We start from the raw sequence: 21,804 nt of genomic DNA, 5'->3' as shown, positions 1-21,804 counted from the left end.
GTCCCAACCACACGTTGGGTGGAGTCTGATACCAGGAGCATGAGTTCCCTTTGCTGGTTTGAAAACCAGTGGGACTTCACTCGTGAGGAGTGCGCACATGCTTGCTAACTACCAAAAGAAGGCATAGGAAGAAGAGTGAAACTGCCTAGGACTCTGGCCAGTTTCCTGTGACTGCCCCAGAACATGTCACAGCCTGAGCCAAGCATCTGCTCTGGCCCCTCTTGCTCTGAGGCACAGCTTCACACTAGAGTGGAGGCTGCTGTGGCCAAAGAAAGGACACAGTTGTGGGGGATGCTTATAGATGCTCAGACCCAGCACAGCATCCTAACAGGGCACGGGCAGCCATTACTGGCATTCATGGGGTTGGCAGATCAAGAGCAGTCTAGAACTCTGACTGGTGTGTCAGGATTGCACCAGCATGCTCCTGGCCCACACTGGGCACCTGCTCCAGCCCCTCTTGCTCCAGTACTGCTCTCCTTTAGAGTGGAGGTGCCAATATTGGGAGCACAGAAAATACACACTGAAAGGGACCTAAACCTCAGGGCTTCTGCTCCAGCAGCTTGGGACCCAACACTTCCTTGGATAGGGTGGTATTGGCCACTAAGCAGAGAAGCCCTGGCTCACACCTTGCTCTGGCTCTAGCCACTCCATCTCCAGCCCCATCACTTACTAAGGTGATAACTGCCAGCACACCCTGGGGGAAGATGTGACTTCTGCTTCCTATAGATCCAGCTCTCCCACCAAAGCCACTGGGCACACAAAGACTGCATAAGGATACTCCCACACAAGGACACCACTTCAAGACTGGGATAGGTAACCATTTCATTTAATTTCACAGATATAGAAAAAGTGAAGCAAAATTAGAGGACAGAGGAATCTGGTTCAAATGAAAGAAAAGGAAAAAAATGAAAAAACAACTAATGAAACAGATAAATAATTTACCAGATAAAGAACTCAAAGTATTAGTAATAAGAATTGTAATTAAATTATGGAAAATAATAGATGAACACAGTGAGAATTTTCACAAGGAACTAGAAAATATAAAAAAAGAATTAGCCATAACTAAAGAATACAATAACTGACATGAAAAACACACTAGAAGGAATTAACAGCAGACGAGGTGATACAGAAGAAGGCATAAGTGATCTGGAAGATAGAATAATGGAAATTACCCTTAAGAACAGCAAACAGGAAAACAAATTTTAAAAATGAGAACATATTAAAGGACCTCTGAGACAACATCAAGTGTAAAAACTAGTACAAATAATCCTAAAATTTATATAGAACCACAAAAGAATGAAGGATAAAAATAATAAAATCATCTCAATAGGAACAGGAAAAAAGCATTTGACAAAATTCATCATCCTTTCATGATTAAAAATTATCAATGAATTAGGTATAGAAAAAGGTCCCTCAACTTAATAAAGATCCTATATGACAAGCCCATATCTAACATCACACTTAATGGTGAAAGTCTGAAAGCTTTTCCTTTATGATAAGAAACAAGGCAAGGATGTTCACTCTTATGACTTCTACTCAACATAGTACTATATAGTCCTAGCTAAAGAAACTAGCCAAGAAAAAGAAATAAAAAGCATCTAAATCAGAAAGGAAGAAGTAAAATTGTCTTTGTTAGCAAATGACATGATCTTATATGTGGAAAACCCTAAAGACTCCACCAAAACCCTGCTAGAACTAGTAAATGAATGTAGTGAAACTGCAGGATACAAAATCAACAAACTAAAATTCAGTTACATTTCTATATGCTAATAAACTATCTGAAAGGGAAATTAGGAAACAATATCATTTACAATAGCATCAAAAAGAAAAAATACTTATAAAAATTGAGGAGATGAAAAATATGTACACTGAAAACTTTAGAACATTGGTAAAAGAAATTAAAGAAGATACAAACAAATGGAAAGATATCTCATGGTCATGGATTGGAAAAATTAATATTGTTAAAATGACCTTGCTACCCAAAGTGATCTACAGATTCAGTGTAATCTCTATCAAAATTTGAATGCTATTTTTCATAAAAATAGAAAAAATTGTAAAATGTTTATGGAACCACAAAAGAGTGAATACCCAAAGCAATCTTGAGCAAGAAGAACAAAGCTGGAGGCATCACACTTCTTGGTTTTAAACTCTATTACAAAGCTATTGTAATCAAAGCAGTATGGTGCTGGCATAAAAACAGACACATAGTCCAATGAATCAGAACATGGTCTAGAAATAAGCCCACACATAGGCAATCTACTAATCTTTGACAAGAGTGAATACACAATGGGGCTCCTGGGCATATATCCAGAAGGAATCCTACTAAAGAAGACATCTACACCCCAAGGTTCATAGCAGCACTATTTAATTAAAACAGCCAAGACATGGAAACAGCCTAAATGTCCATTGACAGATGACTGGATAAAGAAGATGTGGTATATTTATACAATGGAATACTATTCAGCCATTAAAAATGACAACATAACGCCATTTGCAGCAACATGGATGTCCCTGGAGAATGTCATTCTAAGTGAAGTAAGCCAGAAAAAGAAAGAAAAATACCATATGAGATCGCTCATATGTGGAATCTAAAAAAAAAAAAGAAGAAGAAGAAAGAAAAAGGCAAATGAACATGAATACAAAACAGAAACAGACTCATAGACATATAATACAAACCTGTGGTTGCCAGGGGGAGGAGGGTAGGAAGGGACAGACTAGGAGTTTGAAATTTGTAGATACTGACAGGCATATGCAGAATAGATAAACAAGATTATACTGTACAGCACAGGGAAATATATACAAGATCTTGTGGTAGCTCACAGTGAAAAAGAATGTGACAATGAATATATATATGTTCATGTATAACTGAAAAATTGTGCTCTACACTGGAAATTGACACAACATTGTAAACTGGCTATAACTCAATTTTAAAAAGAGTGAATACACAATGTGGAAATGATAGTCTCTTTAATAAATGATTCTGGGAGACCTGGATATCCTCATGCAAAAGAATGAAATTGGACCCTTATATTACATCAAACAAAAATCGACTCAAAATGGATTAAAAACATAAATGTACAACCTGAAACTATAAAACTCCTATAAGAAAACATAGGGTAATGCTCCTTAACATTAGTCTTGATAATGATATTCTGAATATGATACCAAAAGCAAATGAAACAAAAGCAAAAATAAATATGTGGAATTATATCAAACTAAAAATGTTTCACACAGCAAACAATCAACAAAATGAAACAGCAACCCATAGAACAGGAAAAATATTTGTAAACTATATTTCTGATAAGGGATTAACCTCAAATATATAAGGCACTTATACAATTAATTCAATAGCAAAAAAAATCTGATTAAAAAATGGAAAGAACCTGGATAGTCATTTTTCCAAGGAAGACATACAAATGGCCAACAGATATCCAAAAAATGTCCTCAACATCACTAATCATCAGGGAAATGTAAATCAAATAATGAGATATCACGTCACACCTGTTAGGATGGTTATTATCAAAAAGATAAGAGATAACAAGTGTTGGTGAGAGTGTAGATAAAAAAGGAACCCTTGTGCACTGTTGGTGGAATTGTAAACTGTTTCAGCCACTATGGAAAACAGTATGAGGTTCCTCAAAAAATTAAAAATAGAACAAATTATATGTTCCAGCAAACCTATTTCTGGGTATATATCCAAAGGAAATGAAAAATGTTACTAAAGAAACATATGCACTCCCATGTTTATTGCAGCATTATTCACAATAGTCAACATACATGTAAAATGCTACTCAGTCATGAGAAAAAAAATAGAAATTCTACCATTTGCAACAACATGGATGGACATTGAGGACATTATGCTAAGTGAGTTAAGTCAGAGGAAGACAAAATACTGCATATCTCTTACATGTTGAATCTAAAAAAACAGATATTGTTAAAGCAGACAGCAAAATTTTGGCTACCAGGAGCTGGGGAGTCAGGGTTGGGAAAATGAGAGAGATGTTGTTTAAGGGTACATACTTCCAACTAGTAGATAAATAAGTCTTGGAGATCTAATACACAGTACAGTGATTACAGACAACAAAACTGTATTATAAACACTAAACTTGCTAAGACATTAAATCTTATTTGTTCCCAACACTAGAAGGAATTATAATTATATGATGTGATACAGGTTGTTAGCCAATGCTAAAATGGCAAGCATATTGCAAATTAATATGTTGTACACCTTAAATTTACACAATGTTGTATGTCAAATATATCTGAATAAATAATAATTGTCAAAAAATGGCAACCATGTGAGGGGATAGATGTCATAATTAGCTTGATTGTGGTAATCATTTCACAATGTATATGCATATCAAATCACGTTGTACACCTTAAGTGTATATATATATATATTTGGCAATTATATCGCAAAAAGTTGAAAAAATATTTAAGTATCCTTGTCAGAACCTTAGGCCACAAATCATTAATTGAGCTATTAAAATAAATATTGCAACTGAAATGAATCTGCATTTCATTACATCATGAATTTAGTAATATCAACCATGAAGTTAACTTAATCTGAAAGGAAACAACAAAGTTCTTACCTGTTCAGGAAATTTACTGCATATATAACCATGAAAAAGGATAGAGAGCAACATGGGTCTCAGCAAAATCACAAATTTCTTCATGTCACAGACCTTTGGAAATCATTAAACAGTAAGTATCAAATACATAAAAGTCAAATGCTTACTATACTTCTCTTATTGTACTGAAGTCATTGAATACCTAGTGCCCTGATGAGAACATGAGATTCTTGGGGACAGACCCCCTTTTTGTCATTCTTTTATACCAAAGTTGATCTAACACAAAGCAACCACTCCAAAAACATTTGTTGAATTAAATTGCCTCCTAATAATTAGTCTCTCTGGTTCCAGGCCATCCTCTATAAAATCCTGCCAGTTCTTTTACAAAAATACAAGTCTGATAATGTCACTTTATTGTCCTAAACATTTAATGGCAGTTCATAATCTGCTTTACAGGATTACGTCCACATACCCTGGCAGGTCTATAAGGACCTTCACACCCTGTACTCAGCCTGTATTCCTAGCCTCACTCCCAGCCTCTCCTCTTCACACACCCTATCCTCAAGCCACACTGACTGTTCCTTGAACACTTTTGGAATTTCATTACCCCATGTCTTTGCAAATGCTGTTTCCTCTGTCTGAAAGGTCCTTCCTGCATCTTCTTGGCAAACTCTTATTGTTAAAGCTCAGCTTAAATGTCACTATTTTTGTAGCTTTTCCTGATCCCTCACAGAATTAATGTCTCCTTCACTCGTTTTCTCTGTACCAATATATTTATTCTGAAAATGGACTAAGCTAAATCAGGGGGAATAGAAGAAGAGAAGGAAGGAGGGAGTGCCCTGTCAATGGACTTACCCAAGCAGCAACTGCGGCACTACGTGTTAAGCATATTGTTCAAGAAGCAGTGGGAGGAGGGGGCTGGATGACCTTTAAGTCATGAGATGCTATGGTTCGCATCTTCACACTGCATGTACGTGTGCTTCTGTAGGGGGGGAGCACTGAGAGGGAGGGGACAAAGAGACAGAAACAGAGACAGAGATCAGAGAGGAGATTGGGGGACGCAGTGCAGTAATAGCAATGGGCGGACCCAAATTTCTTCCGCTTTACAGTTTTGCAGAGGTCTAACTCTGCATCTTAGTGCTGTAGCAAGGGGGTGGGAGAGGAGGAAAGGGGAGGGACTGCACTCCCTCTGAGCATACCCAGCTTCGACTGCCTGACGGATCACCTTCCGCTCCAACACAGCCAGTTCCTCCTTGCCGTGACTCATGCCTATTGTGCCAGGCAGGGCGCACTCTGCCCTGCAGCCCCACAGGTGGTGTCGACTTGGGGAGACGGTTCCCGCCAGGCTAGGCAGTGGAGCGCCGCACAACGCGCCTTCCCGCCTCTCAGCTGCTGCCCTAGCAGTTCCGACCCAGCGCCAGCAGGCCTGCTCGGTCGATCTTCGAGCCGAAGATGCGGCGGGGCTGGAAGATGGCTCTGTCCGGGGGGCTACGGTGCTGCCGCCGGGTACTTTCCTGGGTGCCAGTGCTCGTTATCGTCCTCGTCGTGCTCTGGTCCTACTATGCCTACGTCTTTGAACTCTGCCTGGGTAAGTGGAGATGGCACCTAAGGTGGGGAAATTATGCTTCAGCACAGTCGTCTGCCCTACCCTTCACACTGGTGTCCCCTGTGTTCTTAGCCCTCATACTGCGGTTTTCCATAAGCTCCCAGGAGAGCTCCCTGTCTCCAACCTCTGACTTTACACGATATTTCTTGTGCCCTCCCACCATATCGCCATCGCTTCCTACCCAGGGTTTCTTTCATTATTTCCTAGCCCTACCCACAAGAATTTACTGGTTCTTTCCACTAGGGCCCCCTTTTCTCATACAGGACAACCACTTGTGTCTTGTGTTCTCGTTCTGGTGACTCCCGTACTACTGAATTGAGGAAACAACATACCCTGTATCCTTAAACTGTCCACTTGCGCTATAAATCCCACCAATTCATCCAACTAGAAGCCCCACATTTTCCCATTCCCTCCTCCTAGGGAATCCCAAAATATTTCCTTTACTCTTTTACTAGCTCTCATTTATTCAACACTAGGATTTCTCCTTTTCCCGTGATCCTCTCACTCAGGCTGAAGTGCTTCACATCTTCTGCCACTTGAGACCCCACAGTACCCTCTTGTTCTATCCTACTGGAGTCTCCCCTTTTTGCAAAGTGATAAACCCTCCATTCCTCTTTCCCTGTAGGTCTCACCATTTTCTCATCTTCTCCAATGGAATGGGAATCCTACAATACATCCTGTCCTGTCCCCTCACACTAGAGGCCCTGGGTTTGCTCTCCTTAGTCTCCTGCCTTCCTGCTTTGAGGAGCATTCACTCCTTCCCATTGGGGGCCCCACATTATTTTCTGACAACTTCCTTTGTCCACTGTCTTCTCACATAGAGTGTCTGTCCTCTTTACCCTCCTACAAGGTTTCCCACAGTATCTCCCATACCCCTTCCAAAACCTGTTGCTTTTCTAAAATTATCTCCTCTTGCTGTCTTTTTTGAAACCTACTCCCCACCTTCTGCAGTCCTCTTCCACTATTAGCCCCACATTTTGCCATTCTGTTCCTCAGGGGTTTCTTATTATTTTCTCTTACTTTCCTCTAGGATTGCACTTGTCCCTTGCCTTCTCAAACTAGGGAAACACCATCCTTTCCCACTGAGGTTTCTAGTATTTCCTGTTCCTTCCAATGGAAGCCTCATTTCTTGTCCCCTCTCATTAGATTACCCCTTTATAAATCTAAGGTCTCCTCTTGTACCCTGTCCTGTAATGCCAGGGAGCATTTCATCTCCTCCAAATCTATAAAATGGTTCCCACAGTATATCTAATGCTTTCAAACTCAGAATTCCACACAATTTCCTGACACAAACCCTAAGACCCTATCTGTATTTTCCCAATTTGGATTACGCCCCTTAGTCCCCTACCTTTATCACTAATAGCCTTATATTTTTCTAATCAATTCATAATGGAGTTTTTATACTATAGTTTGTTTCCTCACAACAGAACCTCTGCTTTTCTCACAGTGAAATCTCCCCTTCTCACACTGAAGAATCTCCATCTCTTTTCAAAGGAGATTCCACTAATAGTTATTGTCCCTTCAGTACTAGAATTCAACTTCTAGCACACCCTTAAACTTGTGTCCTACAATGTTTCCTATTCATTCAGTGTGAGGTCCAAGTATATCTCTAATCCCCTCACATTAGGACTCCCCTTTATCTTACCGGGCATCCCCTCATTCCCAAGTCCTTCCAAGACTCCTATATTTCTTCATATCAGATTCTTCTCATCTTAAAAATTAAGACTGGGTTCATGCTTTCCCTAACCCCAGGATCTGACTCCACTTATAATTTCCATCTCTTACATACTTGACAGTGCAATAGTCTACTCCAGGTAGACTAGGATTAACTAGGGAAGCAGGGGATAACCCTCTTTTCCAATATAGAAATTTCTTCTAATCAACTCTGTGTATCAAAGTTTGAATTTTTCTCATCTCCTTCTTAGAGTTATTATGGAAAAAACAGAGTTATTAAAAAATAAATTCAATTATTTGCCTTCGTAGATATAAATTTAGGCTGTTTTTCATTTTTATCTCAATCTGATAAAAAGGTGCATTAAATGGGCTATGCAATGGCTGGGAAGTTTTTCTATTCTCAGACTTCACCACTTTGCTTTATTGAATGATTGATTGAAGAGTTAAAAGTTCAGCTCCATTATTACTGCTCCTAGGATCAATGCCATACAGTAAACACTATCAAACATATTTCAGAGTTTTTCATTATTGACCTACATGAGCTTTGCCAAGTAAGCATTTTAAAAATTAATCATGGCTAACATTTAAATAGTGCTTAATCTTTGCCAATGTTCTAAGTACTGTAAATATATTAACTCTCTATATTAACTTATTTAATCCTAACAATAACCATACAAACCAGGTATCATTATTATCTCCATTGTGCAGATAGGCAAACTGAGGTAAAGACCAAATTAGAATTAGTGCAAATAATCAGCTTTCTACAAGTTCTTATTAAGTCATATAATGGTAAAACCTGAAAGGAAACTTATAGTTCATTTATTGTTTTATTTCACATATTTGCAGAGCATTTATTAAATGCCAGGCACTGTTTTAAATGACTACACACACACACAAACTTAATCCTCATAACAAATTTATGAGGTATCATTATGATTATGTTCATTTTGAAGAAAAGAAAACTGAGGCACAGACATATTAAGAAGCTTGCCTAAAGTCACAGAGCTATTAAATGGCCAAACATGATGTCAGCCCAGGCAGTATGGCTCCACAGTCCATGCTTTAACCACCATAATATCTTACTTAATTCTCTGCCTCCTTTCTACTAACACAGAGGTCAAAACTGGTGACTCACAGGCCACTTGTAGCCTAGAGAAGTGTTTCATTTGGCCTGCACAGTGTTTTCTTAACATTTTCCATCAGACACCATTATTTAAAAACCAAGAGAATAAGATAGCTTTGATTTCCAATTCTGATTTCACCAGTCCATTCTGTTCTCTTTATTTTACAGTCTTTAACAACTGAGTGGCCTTAGTTTCAGGAAGGTTAAATCAAATTTTCCTAAAGTAACATGTTTAGTAAATAATGGAGAATTGGATATTAAAGCTGTCTGATAACCAGAGGAACACAACCAAAATAACAGATTTGAGTTTCAGTATGACTCAAAAAGTCATATTACGGACCTAACTTTTTTCTAGAAACAGAACTTGATGTCTTTCTCCCTAATGTCAGGTTAGAGCTGAAGTGAAAAATGGTATTTTTGCTTTATAAATCTTAGAATTTGGATTCTGTCACTTACTAATTAGGACACCTGAGGCAAGTTATCTAATCTGTTTCAACTTCAGTTGCTTCACATGCACTTTGCTTATATGCTTGTTCATTCATATGACAAATACTTCCTTAGCACTCACTATATGCCGTTATAGCATTGTTGTGAGATTTAAATAATATACTGCATGAAAAGCATGCATCACAGTAGACAGCACATTATAAGAGCTCATTAAATAGTAACTTGTTATTATGATTATTAATGAGGATATAAGTGATTCTGCTCGACTCAAAATATAAGAAGTTTAGACTTTTAGAGGGAGAAAAGTAACAGTATCCATTTTTTTACGTATAATTCACATAATGTAAACCTAACCATTTTAAAGTGTTCAATTTAGTGACATTTAGTACATTCACAGAGTTGTACAACAATCACTAATTTCTAGTTCCAAAGCACATTCATCACTCCAGAAGAAAACCTCATAGGTTTTAAACTATCACTCCCCATTCACTCCTTCCCATAGTCCCTACCAACCACTAATTGGTGTTCTGTCTCTATGGATTCTGTATGTTTTGGAGAAATAGCATCATACAATGTGCGTCCTTTTGTGCCTAGCTTCTTTCAATTGGTGTAGTGTTTTTGAGGTCTATCCACATTGTACTGTGTAACAGTACTTCATTCCTTTTAATGACTGAATGATATCCCATTGTATACCATACTTTATCCATTCATCTGTTGATGGTTGATGGACATTTGGGTTGTTTCCACCTTTTATCTATTCTGAATAATGTGGCTATAAACATCCCTGTAAAAATATTTGTTTAAATACGCGTTTTCAATTCTTTTGAGTAAATACTAGGGAGAAGGGTGGTAACTGCTGGGCTGTATGTTAATTCTATATTTAACTTTTTGAGAAACATCCAAATTATTTTCTACAATGGCTGCACAATCTTACAATCATACCAGCAACATAGGAGGGTTCCAACTTCTCCACATCCTCACCAACACTTGTTATTTTCCTTTTTTATTATAGCCATCATAGTGGGTATGACGTGATATTTCAGTGTGATTTTGATTTGCATTTCCCTGGTGACTAGTAATGATGAGCATCTTTTCATGTGTTTCTTGGCCATTTGTATATGTTCTTTAAAGAAATGTCTATTCAAGTCCTTTGTCCATTTTTAATTAGGTTATTTATCTTATTGTTGTTGAATTATAAGATTTCCTTATATATTCTGAAAACTCAACCCTTGTCAGATAAATGATTTGTAGATATTTTCTCCCATTCTGTGAGTTCTTTTTTCATTTCCTTGAAAGCAGTATCATTTGTTACACAAAGTTTTAACTTCGATAAAGTTCAGTTTATCTATTTTCTTTGATTGTTGCCTATGCTTTTGGTATCATATCTAAGAATCCATCACCGAATGTAAGTTTATAAAGATTTAACCCTTTGTTTTCTTCTAAGAATTTTATAGTTTTAACTCTTACATTTAGGTGTTTGAGTTGATATTTATATACGGTGAGAGGAAGGAGTCCAGGTTCATTCTTTTATATATGGCTATGCAGTTGCCCAACATCATTTATAAAAGAGACTCTTCTTACCCCATTGAATAGTCTTGACCTAATTATCAAAAACCAATTGTTTATTTTTGCTTTTATTTCTATTGCCTGGGTAGACTGCTCTAGGAGAACATTGCTGAGATTTATGTCAGATAATGTTTTGCTTGTTTTCTTCTGAGGTTAATAGTGTCTTATGTTCAGGTCTTTAAGCCATTTTGAGTTTATTTTTGTGTATGATGAAGCAGAGTATTCTAATTTCATTGATTACATGCAGCTCTCCAGTTTTCCCAACACCATTTGCTGAAAAGACTGTCTTTACTCCATTGCATGCTCTTACCTCCTTTGTCAAAAATTAATTTACCAAAGCTTTGTGGGTTTATTTCTGGGCTCTCTGTTCTGTTCCATTGATCCATATGTCTGTTTTTGTACCAATACCATGCTGTTTTGATTACTATAGCTCTGTGGTATTGTCTGCAGTCTGGGAGGGTTATTCCTTCAGCTTTGTTCTTTTTCTTCACTATTGCTTTGGCAATTCTGGGTCTTTTCTGATTCCATATAAATTTTAGGATAATTTATTCTAGTTCTGTGAAAAATGTCCTGGGTAATTTGAAAAGGATTGCACTAAATCTGTAGATTGCTTTGGGTAGTATGGCCATTTTAACAATATTAATTCTTCCAATCCAAGAACATGAGATATCTTTCCATTTATTTAAATCATCTTTAATTTCCTTAGTCAATGTTTTGTAGTTCTTTGCATATAAGTCTTTCACTTCCTAAGTATTTTTTTTTTTTGGATTCAATTTTAAAAGGGATTGTTTCTTTACTTTCCTTTTCTTTTTTTTAACATTTTTTATTGATTTATAATCATTTTACAATGTTGTGTCAAATTCCAGTGTTCAGCACAATTTTTCAGTCATTCATGGACATATACATACTCATTGTCACATTTTTTTCTCTGTGATTTATCATAACATTTTGTGTATATTTCCCTGTGCTATACAGCATAATCTTGTTTATCTATTCTACAATTTTGAAATCCCAGTCTATTCCTTCCCACCCTCCACCCTCCTGGTAACCACAAGTCTGTATTCTCTGTCTGTGAGTCTATTTCTGTCCTATATTTATGCTTTGTTTTGTTTGTTTGTTTTTGTTTTTTAGATTCCACATATGAGCGATCTCATATGGTATTTTTCTTTCCCTTTCTGACTTACTTCTCTTAGAATGACATTCTCCAGGAGCATCCATGTTGCTGCAAATGGCATTATGTTGGCGGTTTTTATGGCTGAGTAGTATTCCATTGTATAAATATAGCACATCTTCTTTATCCAGTCACATGTTGATGGACATTTAGGCTGTTTCCATGTTTTGGCTATTGTAAATAGTGCTGCTATGAACATTGGGGTGCAGGTGTCATCCTGAAGTAGATTTCCTTCTGGATACAAGCCCAGGAGTGGGATTCCTGTGTCACATGGTAAGTCTATTCCTAGTCTTTTGAGGAATCTCCACATTGTTTTCCATAGTGGCTGCACCAAACTGCATTCCCACCAGCAGTGTAAGAGGGTTCCCCTTTCTCCACAGGCTCTCCAGCATTTGAAGCTACTTTCCTTTTCTGATATTTCATTGTTAGTGTAAAGATCCAACTGACTTCTGTATGTTAATCTTTTATCCTGCTATCTTGCTGAATTCTTTTATCATCTCTATTAGCTTTTGTGTGGAGCTGTTGGTGGGAATGTAGTTTGGTGCAGCCATTATGGAAGACAGTATAGAGATTCCTCAAAAGACTAAAAATAGACTTATCGTATGATCCAACATTCCCACTCCTGGGCATATATCCAGAGGGAACTTTAATTCAAAAAGATACTTGCACCCCAGTATTCATAGCAGCATTATTTACTATAGCCAAGACATGGAAACAGCTTAAATGTCCATCGACAAATGACTGGATAAAGAAGTCATGGTATATTTATATAAGGGAATACTACTCAGCCATAAAAAGAATAAAATAATGCTATTGCAGCAACATGGGTATCCTTGGAGATTATCATTCTAAGTGAAGTAAGCCAGAAAGAGAAAGAAAGAAAAATACCATATGATCATTTATATGCAGAATCTAAAAAAAAAAAGACAAACTTATTTACAAAACAGAAACAGACTCACAGACATAGAAAACAAACTTATGGTTACCATGGGGGAAAGGGGATGGGAATGGATAAATGAGAGTTCAAGATTTACAGACACTGACTGATTATATATATATATAAGATGAACTACAAATTCATACTGTATAGCACAGGGAACTATATTAAATATCTTATAGTAACATGGTGAAAAAGAATATAAAAACAAGTATATGTTTGTTCATGTATGTCTGAAGCATTATTCAGTACACCAGAATTTGACACAACATTGTAAACTGACTATACTTCAATATATATTTTTCCAAAAAAAAGCAATTGACCATAGATGTATAATTTGTTTCTGGTCTCTTAATTCTGTCCCATTGATCCGTTTGTCAGTTCCTCTGCCAGTATCACACTTGTTTTGATTACCATACATTTGTTTTAAACTTGGAAGTCAAGAAACATGTCTTCCAACTTTATTTTTTAAAAGATTATTTTGGCTAAGGTCTCTTGCAATTCCATATGAGTTATAGGATCAGCTTTTCCACTTCTGCAAAATAGTCATTGGAATTTTGATAGGGATTGTACTGAACCTGTATATTACTTTGAAGAAAAAATGCTATCTTAAAATCAAGTTTTCTAATCCATGCACATAGGATGTCTTTTCATTTATTTAGGTCTATAATTACTTTCAACAGTGTTTTGGAGTTTTAAGTGTTTAAGTCTTGAACCTCTTTGGTTAAATTTATCCTAAGTATTTTATTCTTTTTATGCTATTATAAATGGAATAGATTTCTCAATTTGCTTTTCTGATTGTTCATTGCTAGTGAATAGAAATAAAACTGATATGAAGTGTTGTATTCTGCAACTTTACTGAATTTGTTCATTGGTCCTAAGAGATTTTTTTGGTGGGTTCCTTAGAATTATTTGTACCTAGGATCATATCATCTACAAATAAAAATAATTCCACTTTTTCTTTCCAATTTGGATTTTTCTTCTTCTTCTTGCCTAATTGCACTGGCTAAACTGTCAGTAAATATTGAATAGAATTGGTGAAAATAGACATCCTGACCTTGTTTCTTATCTTAAAGAGAAAGATTTCAGCCTGTTGCCATTGAGTAAATTACTAGCTGTAGGTTTTCCATAAATGCCCCCTTATCAATTTGAGGGACTTCTATTCCTAGATTCTTGAGCATTTTTTTCATGGAAGTGTATGGAATATTGTCAAATGCTTTCTAACATCAATTGAGATGATTGTGTGGGTTTTTCTTCCTTTGTTCTATTAATATAATGTATTACATAATTGAGTTTCGTATGTTGAATCACCCCTTACATTCCTTCAATACATCTGACTTGATCATGATGTGTGTGTAATCCTCTAATATACTGTTGAATTTAGTTTGTTGTAATTGTTTAAGTAGTTTTTCATCCATATTCATAAGAGATGTATGTAATTTTCTTGTGATGTCTTTATCTGGCTTGGCGGTTGGTATAATACATGCCTCATAGAATGAATTAGGAAGTGTTCTTTTCAATTTTTTGTAAACATTTGAAAAGGATTGTTGTTAATTCTTTAAATATTTGGTACAATCTACACTGAAGCCATCTGGTCTCGGTTTTTCTTTGTTGGGAGGTTTTGTTTACTGATTCAATCTTTCACTTATTAAAAGTCTGCTCAGATTTTCATTTTCTTCTTGGATCAGTTTTGGTGGTTTCTGTATTTCTAGGAATGCATCCATTTCATCTACATTATCTAATTTGTTAGCATGAAATTGTCCCTACTATTCTGTTATAATCATTTCTATTTAAGCAAATTCTCTATAAATATTTCACTTTCATTTATGATATTAATAATTTGAGCCTTCTCTTTTTTTTCTTATCTAGTCTAGTTAAAGTCTATAAATTTTGTTTATCTTTTCAAGGTTCCAACTTTCAGTTTCCAGAGTTCTGCAAAAGTTGATTCTGACAGTTTTTGCCACTTCATTCATGGCTTTTGGGGAAAGATAAAACCCTGGAATTCCCTACTCTGGCATTTTTGATGATTAGCAGTATCCATTTTGAGATTAAAACTAAAAGTTCGAGGAAATAGTTTTACTCAGAAGCTAGAAATTCTTCAAAGAGTCAGAAGAAATGAAAACTGATAAGGCAAAAAAAATAAAGAACATTTTCTAGAAACTAAATTTCTATGAAAGTAAATATGAATCATGGTGTTCTGATATCTAAAATAGTTTTACAAGTCATCCATATATGAAACAGTCAAATACATCACACTGACTAGTAGATATCATATGAAACAGCTAAAATAATTCCAATGATTCTTTAACCTGACTGATAATTATAATTACCTGCTGAGTTTTTTGTAATACAAATTCCTACACCTCCACCCAGAGATATGTTACATGAAGGAAGCCCTAGAATCTATATTTTTATCAGTTCCTTAGGTGGGTATTAAAGTTATCTAGATTTAGGAATGGTAGCTACCTAAAAAGTAAATGAATGTCTAGTCTTAGTAACTTTTTCAGAGCAGTAAATGAAGACGGCGTGATTAGTTTATTTTCAACAAGCAGAACATAATAAGAAATGTACCTGGGTTCTCCATTTCAAATTCTATTCCCTCTCCTAACCTAAAGTCTAAGAAACACATAACGGAAAAAGTGGGTATCAAATATATTCATTTTGACATTGAATACATTATTTTAAAACCATTATATATGACTTTAGGATCAATATCATAAATATTTTTTAAATAAGACTTGTTCTGTCCCAATCTATTATAAAACTTAACTTCACTAAACAGTTTGCCTTCTCAGAAAAGTAATAATTAATAGGTAACAATAATCAGGTACCTAGTATGTACCAGGCACCCCAGAAATTTACATATATTTTATAATTTAATTCATATAACAACCTTATAGCATAAATAATTTTATCCTCATTTTACAGATGAGAAAACTTAGGTACAAACATAAAATAATTAATCACAGAACAAGTAAGTGGCAGAGCCAAAATATAAATACATATCAAAGTGTATGCTATACATCACTACAGTAAACTCCCTCTCCAAATGAGTCATTAATTAAGAGAACTTCACGTTGCAACTGAGCACTCATTTCGCTAGAATCATATTTTCAACCTTCCTACTCTCCTTTCACAAGTCCTTTTGAGCTTCGCTGTCTAATTTGGTAGCCACTAGCCACAGGTGGCTATTAAACAATTGAAATGTGTCATCTGAATTGAAACATTACTGGAAAACATAAAATATACACAAGATTTCAAAAGTCTAATTCAAAAAGAAATATGTGAAATATATCATTCATAATCTTTATGTAAATAATATGTTGAACTGATGATATTTTTGATATATGGGATTAAATAAAATATATTATTAAAGTTTACTTCACTTGGTATTTTTTAACTTTTAAAAATGTTTCTATTAGAACATTATTTTTTTATGGAGGTATAGTCAGTTTACAATGTTGTGTCAATTTCTGGTGTACAGCACAATTCTTTAGTCATACATGAATATACATATATTCATTTTCATATTCTGTTTCATGATAAGCTACTACAAGATATTGAATATATTTCCCTGTGCTATACACTATAAACTTATTTATCTATTTTATATATATATACTAGTCAGTATCTGCAAATCTCAAACTCCCAGTTTATCCCTTCCCAACCCCCTGCCCCCGGTAACCACAAGTCTGTATTCTATGTCTGTGAGTCTGTTTCTGTTTTATATATAAGTTCATTTGTCTTTTTTTTTTTTAGATTACACATAGGAGTGATATCATATGGTATTTTTCTTTCTCTTTCTGGCTTACTTCACTTAGAATGACATTCTCCAGGGACATACATGTTGCTGCAAGTGGCATTATTTTATCATTTTTATGGTTGAGTAATATTCCATTGTATACATATACCACAACTTCCTTATCCAGTCATCTGTGAATGGACACTTAGGCTGTTTCCATGTCTTGGCTATTGTAAATAGTGCTGCTATGAACATTGGGGTGCAGGTGTCATTTTGAAGTAGGGTTCTTTCTGGATATATGCCCAGGAGTGGGATTGCTGGGTCATATGGTAAGTCTATTTTAAGTCTTTAGAGGAATCTCCATACTGTTTTCCACAGTGGCTGCACCAAACAACATTCCCGCCAATAGTGTAGGAGGGTTCCCTTTTCTACACACCGTCTCCAGCACTTATCATTTGTTGACTTTTTAATGAAGGCCATTCTGACTGGTGTGAGTTGAATACCTCATTGTAGTTTTGATTTGCATTTCTCTGATAATTAGTGATACTGAGCATTTTTTCATGTGTCTATTGGCCATTCGTATGTCTTCCCTGGAGAATTGCTTGTTTAGGTCTTCTGCCCATTTTTGGATTGGGTTTTTTTTTCTTATTAAGTTGTTTGAGCTGTTTATATATTCTAGAAATCAAGCCCTTGTCAGTTTCATATTTTGCAAATATTTTCTCCCATTCCTTAGGTTGTCATTTTGTTTTGCTTATGGTTTCCTTTGCTGTGAAAAAGCTTGTAAGTTTAATTAGGTCCCATTTGTTCTTTTTTGCTTTTATTTCTATTGCTTGGGTAGACTGTTCTCAGAGGACATTGCTAAGATGTATGTGAGATAATGTTTTGCCTATGTTTTCTTCTAGGAGATTTCTTGTATCTTGTCTTATGTTTAAGTCTTTAAGCCATTTTGAGTTTGTTTTTGTGTGTGTTGTGAGGGATCTACTAGAATATTTAAATTACATGGTTTGCATTATATTTCTCTTGGAAAGCACTGTTGTAGAATTTCTTCTATGTCCTTTCTACTACAGTTGTTGACCATCCTCATATATTCCCAAATTAGGCTTATTCTACCAATACCCTTCTGTGAACTCTAAAATATGTGTCTACTTGAAGGAAGTCATAAAATATACTTGGGTTTGAAACTAGCTGTCACTGATGAAAAGCCCTTGAATATACTCCATCCTTCCTTAGCTTTTCTCCATACTTGGTTGCAAAGAATCAGTAAATAGGTAAGAGAAAACAGGAGAGTGTGAAAAAAGCCATTTGATGCTAATCCCAGTCACTTAACTCCCCATTAAATAGCTAAAAATTGAAGAAACAGAGCAGGTATGTAATTACACATATACCACATCACTCTGTAATCATACATGGCAAGCTACCCATAGTATGGCTTAAGGGTACACCAAGAGATTCATGATAAAGTATTCATTTTGTAAAAGTTTAATATGATTCTTGTAACATTTTGATTTTAAATATGACTGAAGTATTCTTCATCTCTTCCATTAATAACACCAAAGACTATATTAGCAAAATAAAGGAAAGGCAGAACTACCAAGATAAGTGCCACAATCTTTTAGAATAAAGACCTCTTTCTTTTCCTCAGAAGTATGAAACAGGAAATTTTACAAGAAAAGATTTTTTCCTTAGACTTATTAACTCCTTACAGTTTTAGGAGTGAAAAGGACTTTAAAAGTCAAGTCTACTACCTAACTAATGTCTAAATGTCCTGTACAATATTTCAAAGTGTTTAGTGGGATCCTCACTCCTTCCATTGCTGCCAGCCTGGCTGGTCATTGTTATCATTATCATCATCATCATCATCATTGTTTTTTCCTTTGTTGAGCTGAAATGTGTTGACCTAAAGCTTTGCCCATTGATTCTATTTCTGCCCTCTGTTCTTGAATCATATACACCAATCCCACTAGCACATAATTGTCCTAAAATTACTTAAAGGCAGCTATCCCCTACCTAGAGACTTCACTGATTCCCACTCATTTTTCAGTATATACATTATCTCATTTTGGTATTTTCAAAGCACTGGATGATCTCCTTCCCTCACCAAAAAGTTGGCCAAGTTAGAACCTCCACTTTTTGTTTAGCAATGAGTGTTCAATCATAGAGGTAGAAGGAGATATACCAAATATACCAAGCAGCAATTTGTTAGCTATTCTTTATTAAAATTGGTCTCCAAGCAACTCTTCTCTCTCTAATTCTATTTAAAAGAGATGTTATTAACCCAATTCAAGGCCTAGTGCAACTGATGTTGTCACAAAATATGCATGTGCGAAATCATGAAGTCCCAATTTGACCTATTTTTGGAATGTGGAAACTTCTTGTTTCCACTTCCATTTATATTGTTTAAGTAGAGGATGTGATTCTTTCAATCATTCATAACCAGGATTCTTTAACTATAAAGGGAAAAGAAAAGAGAGAAATTGGTATCAATGTTCAGGATAGTACATTAGAAAAAAAAGAGTACATTATCTGGTCAGATTTTTAGCATATACAGAATGGAACAGTTTTAACAAAGTACATTCAAAGGATCATTAAAAGGAGCATTTTTAAAGACTCAATGAAAATAGACCTGCAAATAAAGATAAGGAGAAAGTATGACTGATGAAGAACCTGAGAAAATAGCCCCTAGAATATAGTCTTACTCTCTGGACTTTTTCCCCACTTTTCTGACTCAAGTGTTTATCATTGTGTATGAAAACCACTTTAATAGCTTCTCAAGATTTAGAGCCATGCCTTATAATTTCACTTTACCTTAGTACCAAGTACAAGTGCACACAGATGGTGGCAGTGACCAAAGACAGGTAGGCACCGCTTTGTACAAATTACATTCTAAATGGAAGATGTATATATGTAAAATCTCACAGTAAGCCAGCAAGGATTGATTGGTGAAAGTAGACACAATATATGAAAAAGCCCTGGAGACTAGAATATATTCCCAACTCCACCACTAACTTGCTTATGACCTTGGGCAAATCATTTGATACTACTTTAGTCCATTTTTCCCATGTGTAAAGTGAGACAGATAAACCAGATAATTGCTAAAGTCCCTACCCGTTCTGATAATTTATGAAATCTTAGTTCAAATATAGTAACAACTAATATTCATTAAGTACTTGCCTTGTGCTAGATACTATGCTAAACAGTATTTAAATACATTAATTCACCTAGTTCTCAAGTAACCTTGTGAGGTAGGTACTGTTAAGGAAGTTAAGGAACTTGCCCAGGGTCACAAAATAGTGCAGTTGGGCTTCTAACCCAGAAAGTCTCACTTCAAAGCTGGCATTAAACCTCTACACTATATTATCTTTAAATATACAGGAGAAACTTCGTCTTTAAATATGTTCTACAGTGAATACTTCAGAAAATGAATAATCATCTCCTAATTTATTAGCACTTAAGTTCTTCCTACTATGCTTTATATAAAGATTGAGTTTTTCCATTTGTTGATTTTATAAAAAATCAAATTATTCTTGTATTTGTTGAATGGGTAGAAATTCTCTTTTTTAACATTTTTTATTGATTTATAATCATTTTACAATGTTGTGTCAAATTCCAGTGTTCAGCACAATTTTTCAGTCATTCATGGACATATACACACTCATTGTCATATTTTTTTTCTCTGTGATTTATCATAACATTTTGTGTATATTTCCCTGTGCTATACAGTGTAATCTTGTTTATCTATTCTACAATTTTGAAATCCCGGTCTATCCCTTCCTAATTACTCAAGGTTTAAGATGAAGGAAGATAGCAAAGGACAAAGTTTAATCATCCTTGCCTTCCTTTATGTTAGCAAGCTGGTGGTTTCCTAAAGTATCATTGAATAAATTGCTAAAAAAATGATGTTATGGAAAAACAAATTAGAAAAATAATGTTTCTATATATCACTAATTTTTACCTTTTCCTTTCTTTTCACAGTGACTGTTTTGAGCCCAGCAGAAAAAGGTAAGAGGATGTTGTAAGTTGTTTTGGTTGGGACTGTATTCCTTTTTCTGTTTAAAAATGAATTACATTAAATCCTATAAATTGAGCGACTTTCCCAGGAATACACTGAGGTGAGTGGAATGTTTAGGATGATGGTTTTTAGGAAACTTACCCAGAGACAGAGTAGAACACATTTTCAGTAGCTCCTCTGGCTGTAGAACAGAAACTGGAAATTACCAGAATTTATGATAGAGAAAGGCACAGGTAGGCCATTGGCCAGATTGACCCTAGCTTTCTCTTGATTCATCACTATTGTCCCAGGTGTCTTCCCTTCCTACCCAATTGATCCCCTTTTCAAGGCATGAAGTAAGAGCATCGCAGGGGAGCTTTTAAGGGCTAAGTCTTTCACCATCACCATTCTTAATGTATTTACTGTACTTCTCCCCACTACTCACCCCCATCTTGGCTTGATCTGCAATTTGTACTTCCATTCTAAAGAGACTGAGGCATTCTCCATCAAAAAATGTGTAAGCTAAGCATGAACCTTAACAAATGTTTAGTTTCACATTATTTTATCATGTATAGCCATAATTATTTATATAGCCACTTTTAATTCTTCTTTCTTGGAAATTAATTTTGGTAATTCATTAACTACATAGCATTCATACTATGCTGTTTTAAAGCTCTAGTTTGAAATTACTCATTTAACAGAGGTGTTGGCTATAGAGGCAATAGATCAGAGTGGTGGGAAGACAGTAGATCATAGTCATGAAAAGTATGAGTTTAGGAGCTGGACAGTAAATTCTAACCCTGGCTCCACTACTTCTTAGTAAAGTATTTGACCTCCTTGTGCTCATTTTATTCATGTGTAGAATTGAAAAAAAATAATACCTATTTCATAGAATTGTTATGAAAATATGAGTTATACATGTAAAACACTTAGAACAGTGGTGAATAAAGCGAATACTGATGACTCAATAAATATCTGC

At 35.4% G+C, this 21,804-nt stretch overlaps 1 protein-coding gene across 3 annotated transcripts in view; it reads left to right on the top strand.

Moving 5' to 3' along the window:
- The first annotated feature begins 5,870 nt into the window (after window positions 1-5,870).
- ZDHHC15 (zDHHC palmitoyltransferase 15) overlaps window positions 5,871-21,804 on the top strand; it is a 111,359-nt gene continuing 95,425 nt past the window's right edge. For all 3 annotated transcript variants that reach the window (XM_072955851.1, XM_006217166.4, XM_072955850.1), the window contains exons 1-2: window positions 5,871-6,159; window positions 20,810-20,836. In XM_072955851.1, the coding sequence (XP_072811952.1) occupies window positions 6,024-6,159; window positions 20,810-20,836 (163 nt within the window). In that variant the 5' untranslated portion in view covers window positions 5,871-6,023. The remainder of the gene's footprint in view (window positions 6,160-20,809; window positions 20,837-21,804) is intronic.

This window comes from Vicugna pacos, chromosome X (assembly GCF_048564905.1).
Source record: "Vicugna pacos chromosome X, VicPac4, whole genome shotgun sequence".
Lineage (NCBI taxonomy): Eukaryota > Metazoa > Chordata > Mammalia > Artiodactyla > Camelidae > Vicugna > Vicugna pacos.
This window is presented reverse-complemented; position numbering and strand designations above follow the sequence as displayed.